Here is a 14,595-nt window from a genome sequence, read left to right as displayed (position 1 = left end):
TAGAGCTGGTTTAGTCCTGGTTTTGTTCTGTTTTAGACCTGGTTTTGTCCTGTTTTAGTCCTGGTTTTGTCCTGGTTTAGTCCTGTTTTAGACCTGGTTTTGTCCTGCTTTAGACCTGGTTTAGTTCTGTTTTAGTCCTGGTTTTGTCCTGTTTTAGTCCTGGTTTTGTCCTGGTTTAGTCCTGTTTTAGACCTGGTTTTGTCCAGTTTTAGACCTGGTTTAGACCTGGTTTAGTCCTGTTTTAGACCTGGTTTTGTCCTGCTTTAGTTCTAGTTTAGTCCTGGTTTAGACCTGGTTTAGTCCTGGTTTAGAGCTGGTTTAGAGCTGGTTTAGAGCTGGTTTAGTCCTGGTTTTGTCCTGTTTTAGACCTGATTTTGTCCTGCTTTAGACCTGGTTTTGTCCTGTTTTAGACCTGGTTTTGTCCGGTTTTAGCTTTAGTGCTTCATAACTGTTCATAAGTTAAGTTATAACAGTTTTGATAAAGATAATGAGTCTCTTCTCTAAGTTTCTTTGCTAAATCTCATGCACATGTTCTGTCTGTTTCTGTCGTGCATTATACAAGACAAATGTATATTACACATCATATTATAATTATTACAGGTGGAAAGAACGCCACACGTCAGACACAAACGTGTCGCTTGGCGGCACAAAACAGACTGGAATCCGTACGTTGCAACTGTTTTATTGAGGAAAGGTTTGGGTTCACACACAACAGCACGTCGCTTGTGACCTGTCCAAGCTCCGGGTTCCACACATCGGCATCAAAAACAAAACCACGCTCAAAAACAGAACCGAACATAAATATCTCCGATGCCATCGCGACGTTCCGTTTCAACCACAAAATTATACAAAAAAGAAGATTGTATTGTACAAAAGAGCACCGTTTACCGCAGAGGGAGTTTTGTTATTGGACAGAACTGGGAAGTCTGTGGTTTAATGGCGTTTCGTATGAGACGTTAAGGGACGGCAGACGAGGGCCGCGCGCCGTTAGCGATGAAGCTACGATATTACGACATAGGAATGGATCTGTTTTCTACAATCCGAACATATACGTGTCTTAAAGGTGCACTATGTAACTTCCCCGGTGGAGGACGGAGACGGTCGTCAGTCCAGGCGTCAAACGGATCGATTTACACAAAATCAAACGTGGAATTTGTGCGAAAAGAAGTCGGCGTAAAGGACGGACGAACCTTATTCAATTTGGCCTTTTTTTGTTTCCCGCTCGCTCGTTTACGTGTAGTTTTTAAAGCTGAACGTGAGCTTTATAAATTAGACTGTTTTTTATTTTTGACTAAAATAAATTAATACAAGATAGCAGTACCAGAATATTGAAACAAGAATATTGAAAAATTCTTGTTTTTTAGTAAATTTTGTTGTAATTTTGTTGAATATTCCCGATTAGTTCAGGCTGGAATGAAGCTAAAATATTGATATTTTCAGGTAAAAGTCTTAATACAAAACACAAAATAGTATTACGACTTAAACTATCCAAGGCAAAATAAAATACTTTTAATTCTTCTTCTTGTGTTGCTTTTATTTTTATAGCTTTTTACATTTTAGAATTGACTTTGTAAAGTAGTTTTCCCTCTACTTCTTGTTTTTTGTACCGGGTCAAAATTGCGATTCTAATAAATCACAGGTACATTTAATGCCGTGGCGTGGGACATTTTAGGCAAAAAACTTGAAAAATTGCGTAGTGCACATTTAAACGACACCCAGGTTTGTAAAGTAAAAGTAAAGTACAAATACAGGAAGCGAGTATATTATGTGCAGGTCTTTCCTTTGAAACGTGTCGCTACGAGAAACGACTTTAAATTCAACTTTTTGTCGTTGTTGTTGTCGTCATTGTTGTTGATGAACCTCGGGCTCGTCTAAAGGTACTGCATGTACAACGCCACCTAGGGCTCATCTAAAGGTACTGCATGAGTCGATGTGGCGAGACGACGGACAAGAGCGAGCGACGGAGAAGCGAGGGTGACGCTGACAGGAATGAAGAAGAAGAAGAAGAAGAAGAAGAAGAAGAAGAAGAAGAAGAAGAAGAAGAAGAAGAAGAAGAAGAAGAAGAAGAAGAAGAAGAAGAAGAAGAAGAAGAAGAAGAAGAAGAAGAAGAAGAAGAAGAAGAGTCCATTTGAGAAAGCAGAAGACTTTTTCCATTGACAATAAATCACGCATAAAACCAAAATAACATCAATTTCTCGTCCGACGTTTTGTGAATTTTACAGTTTCGTGGAGACTTAGGGCTTGACTAATGATCTAATATTTTGGACATATTGTGAGACAAACGCAATATTGACAATGCAGATCAGAATGAGGAAAGACTAGGTCATTTGTAGAACTTTTTTAACTATTGTTTTGTCACTTTAAGCTAAAAAAAAGCCACTTCAGAACCAACTTGAGTGGGGAAAATGGTCTAAGGTGTTCTTAGTGTTTTAGAGTTATGGAAAAAAGAGTATAGAGAATTTTAAGCAAACATTTTGAGCAAGAATCGAGGAAAAGTTCAGATAAGCTTCGAACGATCAGTGAGAAAAACGGAAGATACGGCTTTTGTGCCTGCGCAATTTTACCTTCTATTCAATTAGCGCTGCGCATACAACATAAAGCTAGTATTTTGTCTAACTCTATAGTATATTTTAGACTATAATACACTGCATGTCCAAAAAAACAGTCACAGATCCCCTCCTCCTGCTGGATAACTGCGATCGATTGTTCAGCTACAGCGAGGTATTCAAACCCGACCGAGGCAGTGTCTGTACGTTGTGTATTGTAAACTGTGTATTGCATTGTGTGTAAGACGCTCTCCTGTGTGTGTTGTGTGTTTTGGACCTTCTCAAGTTGCTTTCCTCAAATGAAGTCATGTCGAAACGAAGTATTCGAGCGCGTGCCCCTTTTATTCTGTGGCTCTCTGTGTTTTTTGGACAGGCCGTGTATAAAGAAGTACTCTAGTATTCTGAATATAATACCAGATAATACGTGTGAATGTGAGAAAGACAATGAGGGGCAGGAGTATGTAAACCCAGATGTTCTATTGCATCATAACGTATCACAGAACTTGCTCAAATAAAAAAAATTGAACTGAACTGACCTGAACTTTATTCATTATTATTCATATTACGATTAGTGATAAGCACCAAATCTTTCTCGTGGCAATTTCATCACCAAATACACACAATTGACGGATGGAAACGATGGAAAGAGTGTACTTGTTCTCCTCTGGACGGGCTAAGCAGAGCGGCAGGTAAGGCATGAGGATTCAGTGTTCTGCTCTTTTCTCTTTTTATTTAACTTTAACGTTTCAAACTACGCACGGTCATCTTTGCATCTCATTCATTCACCATCACGAGCCCTAAATCTAAATCTACGGCCGGCGCCTCCCTCCTCCTCCTCCTCCTGCACCACGTGGTAAGACACGCGCATTTAACTGAGAGACGTGATGTTGGAGCGACCACCAGGGGGGACTGTGATGCGGCGTCCAGCGGGCCTGATGGGGAGGTCGTCTGGAGTGGTGGGTCCTGGGAAGAGACAGGGGGGAAATACTTAATATTTTGGACATGCACGAGTAGTAGAAATTATTACAAATGCCAAAAAAACGTGCGGGTTTCGTTGTTGTCGTTGTTTTTACAAATGAAAATGATCTGGTGGTTTATTAGTCTTTTATACATGTTTTGGCTTAATCAGAATCGGAAAAGGCCCCAAACCCAATGGTAAAACCTTTTAACTAATAATAATAATAATCATAATCATAATCATCATCATACTTATCATCATACTCTTCATCATCATCATACTCATCATCATACTCTTCATCATCATCATACTCTTCATCATCATACTCATCATCATAATAATAATCATCATAACAATAATAATCATCATCATCATGAGTATACTCATCATCATCATCATCATCATGATCACACTCATCATCCTCATCATCATAATCATCATCATCATCATACTCATCATCATCATGATCATACTCATCATCCTCATCATCATACTCATCATCATCATACTCATCATCATCATCATCATACTCATCATCATCATCATCATACTCATCATCATCATCATGATCTCACTCATCATCCTCATCATCATACTCATCATCATCATCATCATCATGATCATACTCATCATCCTCATCATCATACTCATCATCATCATACTCATCATCATCATCATCATCATCATACTCATCATCCTCATCATCATCATCATCATCATACTCATCATCTTCATACTCATCATCATCATCATCATCATCATACTCATCATCCTCATCATCATCATCATCATACTCATCATCTTCATACTCATCATCATCATACTCATCATCTTCATACTCATCATCATCATCATCATCATACTCATCATCTTCATACTCATCATACTCATCATCATCATCATCATCATCATACTCATCATCATCATCATCATCATGATCATACTCATCATCTTCATACTCATCATCATCATCATCATCATCATCATCATCATACTCATCATACTCATCATACTCATCATCATCATCATGATCATACTCATCATCCTCATCATCATACTCATCATCATCATACTCATCATCTTCATACTCATCATCTTCATACTCATCATCTTCATCATCATCATCATACTCATCATCTTCATACTCATCATCATCATCATCATCATACTCATCATCTTCATACTCATCATACTCATCATCATCATCATCATCATCATCATACTCATCATCCTCATCATCATACTCATCATATTCATCATTATCATCATCATCATCATCATCATCATGATCATACTCATCATCCTCATCATCATACTCATCATCATCATACTCATCATCTTCATACTCATCATCTTCATACTCATCATCTTCATCATCATCATCATACTCATCATCTTCATACTCATCATACTCATCATCATCATCCTCATCATCTTCATACTCATCATACTCATCATATTCATCATCATCATCATCATCACCATCATCATCATCATCATCATAATCATAACAATAATAATCATCATCATCATACTCATCATCATCATCATCATCATAATCATAACAATAATAATCATCATCATCATCATCATCATACTCATCATCATCATCATCATCATCATCATCATACTCATCATCATCATACTCATTCTCATCATCATCATACTCATCATCATCATACTCATCATCATCATCATCATACTCATCATCATCATCATCACCATCATCATCATCATACTCATTCTCATCATCATCATACTCATCATCATACTCATCATCATCATCATCATCATACTCATCATCATCATCATCATACTCATCATCATCATCATCATACTCATACTCATCATCATCATCATCATACTCATCATCATCATACTCATACTCATCATCATCATACTCATCATCATCATACTCATCATCATCATCATCATACTCATACTCATCATCATCATCATCATACTCATCATCATCATACTCATCATCATCATACTCATACTCATCATCATCATACTCATCATCATCATACTCATCATCATCATCATACTCATCATCATCATCATACTCATACTCATCATCATCATACTCATCATCATCATACTCATCATCATCATCATCATACTCATCATCATCATCATCATACTCATACTCATCATCATCATCATCATACTCATCATCATCATCATACTCATCATCATCATCATCATACTCATACTCATTCTCATCATCATCATACTCATCATCATCATCATACTCATCATCATCATCACATTCATCATCATAATAAAACATTAATTTATTGGTGTATCTATTCAACTACAAAAAATTGGTGCCTCTATAAAAACAACTGCTTAATTAACCCTTAATTAAAGCAGAAAACACAAAGGATAATGAACATATAGATTATTAAGAATGATACTACTTTATTGCCCTCAACTAATAAGTACCCTAAACCCTTAATCTAGTGAGTGACACTAGAAAAACTATTTGTTCATTATGACTTAGTGTAAGTCTTTGTTCATGCTTCTTTAAGGCTTGGCTTTAAAAACGCAAATTAAGAGTTTATTGATTTTACTTGTAATAAAAAATAATAAATAGATCAACTTAGAATAAGCACTTGTGTTACGATGAGAAACCCGGGCCACTCGTCATTAGACTTTGAAAACAGTGTCACAAAACATTACTAATACATTATATTTACACGTATATGTTTGTGTACAGTTTCATTTTGACAGTTTTCAGGTAACTGTGAATAAAGTAATCAAGGTCATAGTGGTTTTTGCCATAATCGAGCTGTATGTATATTTCACTGCGAATCCAGCAAATTACCGTATTTTCTGGACTATAAATCGCACCTTTTTTCAGAGTTTTGGCCGGGGTGCGACTTATACTCCAGAGCAATTTATATGAGATATTAATTGTTATTTTCACACTGACAGCCACAAGAGGGCGCTCTAGGCTCTGAGCGACGCAGAAGAAGAATCTGCACTTCCTCTTCCTCTGGAGTTTGTGGAGTTGTTTAGAAGTGACACAGAGGAAGAAGAATTCAGTGGATTTAGTGATTTGGGGTAAAACTGATGCTTTGTTAAACTTGTTAGCATGTTCTTTATGCTATAGTTATCTGAATAACTGTTCATATGTTACGCTAACATACCAGACACTTACCACAGTTCTGTTTGTGCCTCATGTAGCTGAAGGTGTTAGCGTTAGCATACGTCATGTAGCTGAAGGTGTTAGCGTTAGCATACGTACACCATGTTCTCTCATCTGTTATTGTTTTAAATTGCATTTCAAGAGGAAATGTCTGTTCTTGGTCTTGGATTTTATCAAATACATTTCCTCAAAAAAATGCGACTTATTGTCCAGAAAATACGGTAAATTAAACAATGAGAACATGTGACCACTAAATTAGATCACGCTGGACTTGCTTTCCAAATAATGCACTTTGTGATGCATAAATTATACTGTGTTCTTTGTGTGTAACTTACAGATGAACTTATTATTTCCCGCTTCACTTCAATGACCTAAACTTTCCTTTGGGTCATTACATTGTCGGCGTAGAGTCTGAACTATCCCTTCGGAGTTGTCACACAAACCATCAGCGCGTTATTAGCTTCCGGGGAATAGACAGCTCCCGAAAACACAACCTTCCCCTCTGTCACCGGGACGATGACACAGCGAGTCATCGTTTGGATCATAAACGTTTCCACGGGACGAGCCAGCGTCTGCAGCCCATTATCAGCCACGTTAAAATGGAAAGTACGATGATGTCAGAGCGGGAGCATCTTTGTCCAGAGTCGTTCTCGGCTCCGCGGGAGGCGAGATAGACTGACCCGCGGAACACGCCGTGAGTTATCTTGGAGGGGGCGGCGGGATAGAACAGGGCGAAATTTAATAAGCGTAACGTTATTAGACGCATGAGAAGCCGGAGAAGCCTTAACTCCTGTTTATGATCTGTTTGGTCAGGGCCATTGTTTACAGTGGAGGCCATTGTCCCATTACATCGCGGGATGGGTTTAGTGGAGTGAGGAGCACAACCCTATTCTGCTGTTTTATCCTGTTCCATGTTCTTACACTTTTACAGGCCCAGTTTGGTCCCATTCAAGTCCGGATCTAGTACTGTTCGAGTCCAGTTCAAGTCTGGATCTAGTACTGTTCGAGTCCTGTTCAAGTCCGGATCTAGCACTGTTCGAGTCCAGTTCAAGTCCGGATCTAGTACTGTTCGAGTCCAGTTCAAGTCTGGATCTAGTACTGTTCGAGTCCAGTTCAAGTCCGGATCTAGTACTGTTCGAGTCCTGTTCAAGTCCGGATCTAGTGCTGTTCGAATCCAGTTCAAGTCCGGATCTAGTACTGTTCGAGTCCTGTTCAAGTCCGGATCTAGCACTGTTCGAGTCCAGTTCAAGTCCGGATCTAGTACTGTTCGAGTCCTGTTCAAGTCCGGATCTAGTACTGTTCGAGTCCAGTTCAAGTCTGGATCTAGTACTGTTCGAGTCCTGTTCAAGTCCGGATCTAGTACTGTTCGAGTCCAGTTCAAGTCCGGATCTAGTACTGTTCGAGTCCAGTTCAAGTCCGGATCTAGTGCTGTTCGAATCCAGTTCAAGTCCGGATCTAGTACTGTTCGAGTCCAGTTCAAGTCCAGATCTAGTACTGTTCGAGTCCAGTTCAAGTCCGGATCTAGTACTGTTCGAGTCCAGTTCAAGTCCAGATCTAGTACTGTTCGAGTCCAGTTCAAGTCCGGATCTAGTACTGTTCGAGTCCAGTTCAAGTCCGGATCAAGTACTGTTCGAGTCCTGTTCAAGTCCGGATCTAGTACTGTTCGAGTCCAGTTCAAGTCCGGATCTAGTACTGTTCGAGTCCTGTTCAAGTCCGGATCTAGCACTGTTCGAGTCCAGTTCAAGTCCGGATCTAGTACTGTTCGAGTCCAGTTCAAGTCCGGATCTAGTACTGTTCGAGTCCAGTTCAAGTCCGGATCTAGTACTGTTCGAGTCCAGTTCAAGTCCGGATCTAGTACTGTTCGAGTCCAGTTCAAGTCCGGATCTAGTACTGTTAGAGTCCCGTTCAAGTACTGTTCAAGTCCTGTTCGAGTCCTGTTTGAGTCCTGTTCAAGTCCCGATCATATCTTATTTTGGCTGCCTCTTCAGCAGATATTATCGATAAAATTGATGCGGAATAGATTTGATCGAGGAGGGTTGGAACAATATTTTATTTTCTGTAGTAAAATGCATTTGGCTTTTGGAAACATTGCCGTTTCCACTGACAACAAAACATAGGGTTTATTTTGATTGACCTAGAGCATAAAAATGTTCTTCTTTTCAGTTTTTACATTTGGTGTTTTTTGTCTTATATTTACTGTCATGACTTGTAATTACACATTTTATTCGCACAAACTTATCAGATTTGATTTTCTAATTGTGCATAATGCCTGGGCCACAACGATTATTAATGAATAATCGTGACTATTGAAATAATTGCAATTGCATTTTCTTAAATTATTATCTGGAATACACAAAAAGACAGCAGCATCTTTAAATTAAAACTGGTCTGGAAGAAAAATCGCAATTGAATCAAAAGCACAATTTATAAATCGCAAAGGCTGCAGTTTCTGAAGTACCATTTCTCAACAAACTACTAAATAATATTTATATATGGTCTTATTCTGCAGTAATCCCTGTAGTTTTATTGGTATTGTGATTATTTTAATAGGTTGTCCGTTCATAGGCTTATTGTTAATTCTCCTGGACACAGAATGCTATAATTAAAACATAAACCGCAAAAATAATCGTAAAAAGTCCTAAATCTAATCTACCGTACTTTCCGGACTATAAATTGCACCTTTTTTCATAGTTTTGGCCGGGGTGGGACTTTTACTTACATTTTATACTTATATACTTATACTTACTTATATGTGATATTTTTTGTTATTTTTACACTTGCAACTGCATTTCATACTCCAGTGAAACTTGTGTGTGTTTTTTTCTTCTCTATTGTGCATTTTTTTGGCTGGTGCGACTTATACTCAGGTGCGACTTATAGTCCGGAAAATACGGTAAGTCTCATTTTCTTCACAAAATACTGTTTATCCATATTATTTCCTATCTAGAAGCCTTAGGGGTAAACATTTTTACCCCTACGTGGGGAAGGAAGGTTGAATAAATAACTAAAACAAATTACCCCTACCCCCTTTTTTTTGTATTTTGTTTTGTATTTGTTTTTTGTAATTTTTTATGTAGTTTTTAATTTAATTTTTGTTTTGTTTTTGTATTTCATTTTTATTTTTTGTATTTTTTGTTGTGCATTTTTGTGTGTATTTTGTTTTGTATTTGTCTTTTGCAATTTTTTTGTTTCGTTTTTTGTAATTTTGTTGTATTTTTTTTAATATATATTTTTTGTATTTTGTATTTTGTTTTTGTATATCTTTTTGTATATCTTTTTGTATATCTTTTTGTATATTTTTTTGTATATTTATTTGTATATTTATTTGTATTTTCTGTATAATGTGTGTGTTGTTGTTGTCATTGTTTGTCTCAATATAAAGCAAATATGAAAAAAATAAATAAAAAGATGTAAAGTAAAGTTAAAAACAGGTTCATTTCACCTCTGGACCAAGCTACAAATGAACAAATCCAGCTCCCAAAGCCTGGACGCTCCGGCTGCTAAAAAGTGTCCAGAGAACAGCTGTTTCTGTCCAATAAGGCAAACTGTCCAATGACTAACGGCTGACGCTGCTTTCGCTCTGAACATGACCTAGATGAGCACATGCTTCGTCTACACTTTTAAACCGTAGTTAATCCGCGCTTGGCGTTACTCGAGGTTCCGTCGCTCATCATGCCGGAGCAGATGCGCCGGGGGTCTAGCCTTTCTAATGGGCCCTGACCAGATGTGGAGACTTTCGGGCCAAATGCCAAGCACTTACGCAGAGATCCATCACACAAAGCGCAGAGAGAACACGTTTACAACAGAAGGAAGGGAGGGAAATGGATTTGTCATGTGTTAATGCGATGTAAAACCTTAAAAGATACAACATGGGACGCTTTGTTGGCACCTTTGCCGGTCCAAAACGACTGACCTACACCAGAGCTCACGTCACCTCCAAATGAAAACAAATAGGTCTGTTCCTTTTTGTGCGCACTCGCTCGGGGATGTGCGATGCAAAATCCACTTTAATGAGCGTCTAAGCTCGTTACAACAGCGTCCCCTCATCATTAGTTTAGACTTCACAGTTGTAGTTTGAGTGATTGATGGACGTTTGAGTTAATCCTGTATTGACCTGCAACTGAGGGCTCAGTAAAGTCTTGTTTTCACCCAACCCCTATCCCCGCACATATCCCTCATCATATTTGCAATGATTGGAAAATGAAAACTCCCAGTGAATCATGTTAAGGTGTAAAGTAGTTTAACATCATGTAAATAGCAGCAGCTTGATACAGTGATACGTCCCTATGAGAAGGCGGAGCTTATGAGACCAGTTTCCATTGCTAAGACCTTTTGTATAATGTCATGTAAATGAACATTAACGTCATGAAAAAATTTCTGCTTCTGTTATTAAAAAAAAAGCATAATAGCAGTTTCACCCATGGTAATCCCCTCTGCTGCCAGTAGATGGCTCGGCAACACAAGTCCTACCGAGGGAACGCCTGCCGTGTCTGCTTTTCAATAGATACAGTTAATAACAATGCAAATAATGATATTTGTGTCCTTTAGGTAAACTATACTTATGTGTATACAAATATAATGTATTTATTAGTCTCACTGACAAGGTTGAGGAACATAAATAGAAATAGCAGTAACAAACAGGCAAACAAGGAAGTAATAATAGATGTAGTACTGTCTCCATACTTTGGTAGTATACTTTTTCTCCACTCTTTAAAGAACAGTACATACTTTGAGCAGGTCAGACTTTCCTCTCTTTTGTCTCTGAAGATTCCATTGCCCAAGTTTAGAGCGCGAGATACTGAAGGCCGTTACTCATTCTGATCCAGAGCAAATGTTTTGGACGTGAATCATGAAAGAAAGCGAGTGATGTCATGGAGTTAAGAGGGTTAAGCCGACAAAAACGAGTCCAGCGTCAGTTACAGAGGACAAGGTTTCAATTAGGAGCGATGCTAACGTCATGCTAACCGCACAAAGCACAGTAGGTCTTTACGGTAGGCCACATGCAGCGAAGCCGATTGGCCTCAAATGACTCGCTCGTAAACAAACAAATTGAGTCGAGCTTCATTTATAAACTCTGGAGAGATTTGGGGGAAAACCACATGGAAGGCGAGACAAATAGTGTGTAAAATCGACTGGATAAAAAGACGACGGGGTTGTACAATGAGAAAAGCATTGCCACGGCAACGGCTCTGACACGCAATAACAAACACGGCGAGGAGGCAGATGTAGACCGCATGAGTGATGTTCCTCTTCAAACACGAACGGCTCTGTTACAGCACGACACATACCGTAGTTTCCGGACTATACTTATATTTATACTTATATACTTATATACGACTTATATGTGATATTATTTGTTATTTTCACACTTGCAACCGCATTTCATCCTCCAGTGCGACTTATATATGTTTTTTTCTTCTCTATTATGCATTTTTTGGCTGGTGCGACTTATACTCCAGTGCGACTTATAGTCAGGAAAATACGGTAAGTCTGATTTATTTTCACAAAATACTGTTAATCCATTCATATTTCCTATCTAGAAGCCTTCAGTCACCATATTTCAAGTATGAATCTGTCAGAAAAGTATTCAACCTTCCTTCCCCCTTCCCCCATTTTTTTGGTATTATTCCTATGTATTTTTGTATTTTCTATATAATTTGTGTGTTGCTGTTGTCATTGTTTGTCTCGCTGAAAAGAAAACATATTAATTTATTCTTATATACTTATACTCCGGAGCGACTTATATGTGATATTATTTGTTATTTTTCATACTTGCAACTGCATTTCATACTCCAGTGCGACTTATACATGTTTTTTTCTTCTCCATTAAGCATTTTTATACTTTTTACGGTAATATTTATAGCGGATTTCTGCTTCGCTTTACTGCCCCCTAGTGTCCGGAATCAGTTGGTATATTCGCAGTCGCTGAAACGTCCCTTTATAAAACGTAAAATGTAATGTCATGTTTTCCGTTGATGCTAATGAAGGCCAAACTTTGTGATCCCCGACAAGTGGTTTTGTGTCGCGGCGAGCGGCGGCGTCACCCGGCGAGCGGCGGCGTCAACTGGCGAGCGGCGGCGTCACCCGGCGAGCGGCGGCGTTACCTGTCAGTTTAAACCCGGAGTGGTGCAGGTTCCTGGGGGGCTGTTTGGACGGGGAAGTGCGCGCCGAGGCTCCGGGCGTCCCGCCGCGCGACATGGTGTATTCCGACACGGGGCCGTCGTACAGTCCCCTGGGCACCGCCTTCAGGACGGCGATCTGCGACGGGAAGAGGGAGAAGAAAGTGCCGGTCAGACGTGAACAAGAACATTTATTCGCGGTGAAAGCAGCTGCTAAGTATTAAGCGCCGTGTTGAGTCGGAGGAATGTGTGTCATGTTTTTTTTTTTTTTTTTTCAGATTTCCTGATCAATAACTAAAGCCAGATTTTGGTTGTTGATGATAAATGCGACACGAAATCCTATCCGGCAATAAACCTGTTCAGATTCTGATATCTGTACGTCCACGTTGCTATGTACGCGCGGCAACAGGGGACTTTTAAAGGACACACATTCATTGTTTGTGCCGTATTCTCCGGACTATAAGTCGCACCAGCCAAAAAGTGCATAATAGAGAAGAAAAAAACATACATAAGTCACACTGGAGGATGAAATGCGGTTGCAAGTGTGAAAAATAACAAATTATATCATATATAAGTCGCTCCGGAGTATATAAGTACATATGTATAAGTTGCACACTGGCCAAAACAATAAAAAAAAAAAGGTGTAACTTATAGTCTGGAAAATACGGTATTTAAAATGCTCTGGAGTGCCTTTGGTGGCAGGAGAGGGAATTACCACGGATAAACGCTTTAATTGATTCCTTCGTTGCGTCTCTGCTGTTCTGTTTTAGTCGTTTATGGGTCAATGTCGTCTGTGAGGCGACAGCAGAGGAGAAAGCAGCGAGTAAACTGAAGATACGGGGCTGAGTTTAATCTTCTCTCTCAGGCGTAAATACAAGACTGTTTTGAATGTAAATACTGCAAAAAAAAACGGAACGCCGCTCACGCAACTTTCCCCTCTCGCAACAAGCAAAGCCGCTCTTTTCTTATCTCATAAACGGGTCGACAGATTTCTCCATTTGACGTGGCAGTTCTGGTCAATTTGAAACGTAGTGTTTTGTGAGGCTCGGAGACGGAGCGGAGAAGATGACCTCGTAAACAGGATGAATCAGATGAACAAAGTGAATAAAGCCAAAAATACTCCAGGTACAGTATGTTTTTGGTGAGGGAACAATGGTATTTTTGCATAATATGTGTCCTTTAAATGTAAAGTACATTTATGGAAACTTAATTCTGGATATTCTATTATTTACCCATTTAAAAAAGCATATTGTAGAGCAAAATGATGAAGATTGCTTGACCTGAACACTTAAAATACCCACTGTTAGTCGTAATAATAACACGACATAGATAAATGGCCCTGTCATAGCGGCTTTGAACTCGACTTCATCCTTCAGCCAATTAGGAAACACTAATATCTCTGTGTGACATAAGGCGAACATTAGCATTGACTTTACAGTGGTCAAACTCTTGAATCCAATCAAATACATCTGCTTATGTTTAATATTTAAAGACTTTAGTTGGTTCTTCCATTACAAATGCAGCCACTGCCCAGTAAAACCAAATGTATGAAGTAATGGACCTTCACCGCGGTCACTTTAGAAGAGAATCTATCATTTGTTCTAAATCTATCTATATTTTTTAGTAAGTAAATCCATTAATATCTATTCAAATTATTTGTTAAAAAAGATGCTACTATGGCTCTTTATGGGTTTGTATTGTACCACAAAAGACTTTTCTAGCATTTTAAAAGAAGCCAAGACTAAAGATAACAATTTAATCATCATATTTCTATCGTTATAATCATACAATCGCTGCTAAATCCAAATGCCTAAATAG

At 38.7% G+C, this 14,595-nt stretch overlaps 1 protein-coding gene across 3 annotated transcripts in view; it reads right to left on the bottom strand.

The window, feature by feature from the left end:
- Positions 1 to 3,410: 3,410 nt before the first annotated feature.
- Positions 3,411 to 14,595, bottom strand: part of dpysl3 (dihydropyrimidinase like 3) — an 82,924-nt gene continuing 71,739 nt past the window's right edge. For all 3 annotated transcript variants that reach the window (XM_072445682.1, XM_072445683.1, XM_072445684.1), the window contains exons 13-14: positions 12,763 to 12,916; positions 3,411 to 3,509 (exon numbers count right to left, since the gene is read on the bottom strand). In XM_072445682.1, coding sequence (XP_072301783.1) covers positions 3,415 to 3,509; positions 12,763 to 12,916 — 249 coding nt within the window. In that variant the 3' untranslated portion in view covers positions 3,411 to 3,414. The remainder of the gene's footprint in view (positions 3,510 to 12,762; positions 12,917 to 14,595) is intronic.

Source organism: Eucyclogobius newberryi, unplaced genomic scaffold, assembly GCF_026437365.1.
Source record: "Eucyclogobius newberryi isolate DKJ021-1_F unplaced genomic scaffold, fEucNew1.0.hap1 SCAF_15, whole genome shotgun sequence".
In the NCBI taxonomy this organism is placed as follows: Eukaryota; Metazoa; Chordata; class Actinopteri; order Gobiiformes; family Gobiidae; genus Eucyclogobius; species Eucyclogobius newberryi.
Note: the sequence above shows the minus strand (reverse complement) of the source record. Positions and strands in the feature narration are given on the sequence as shown.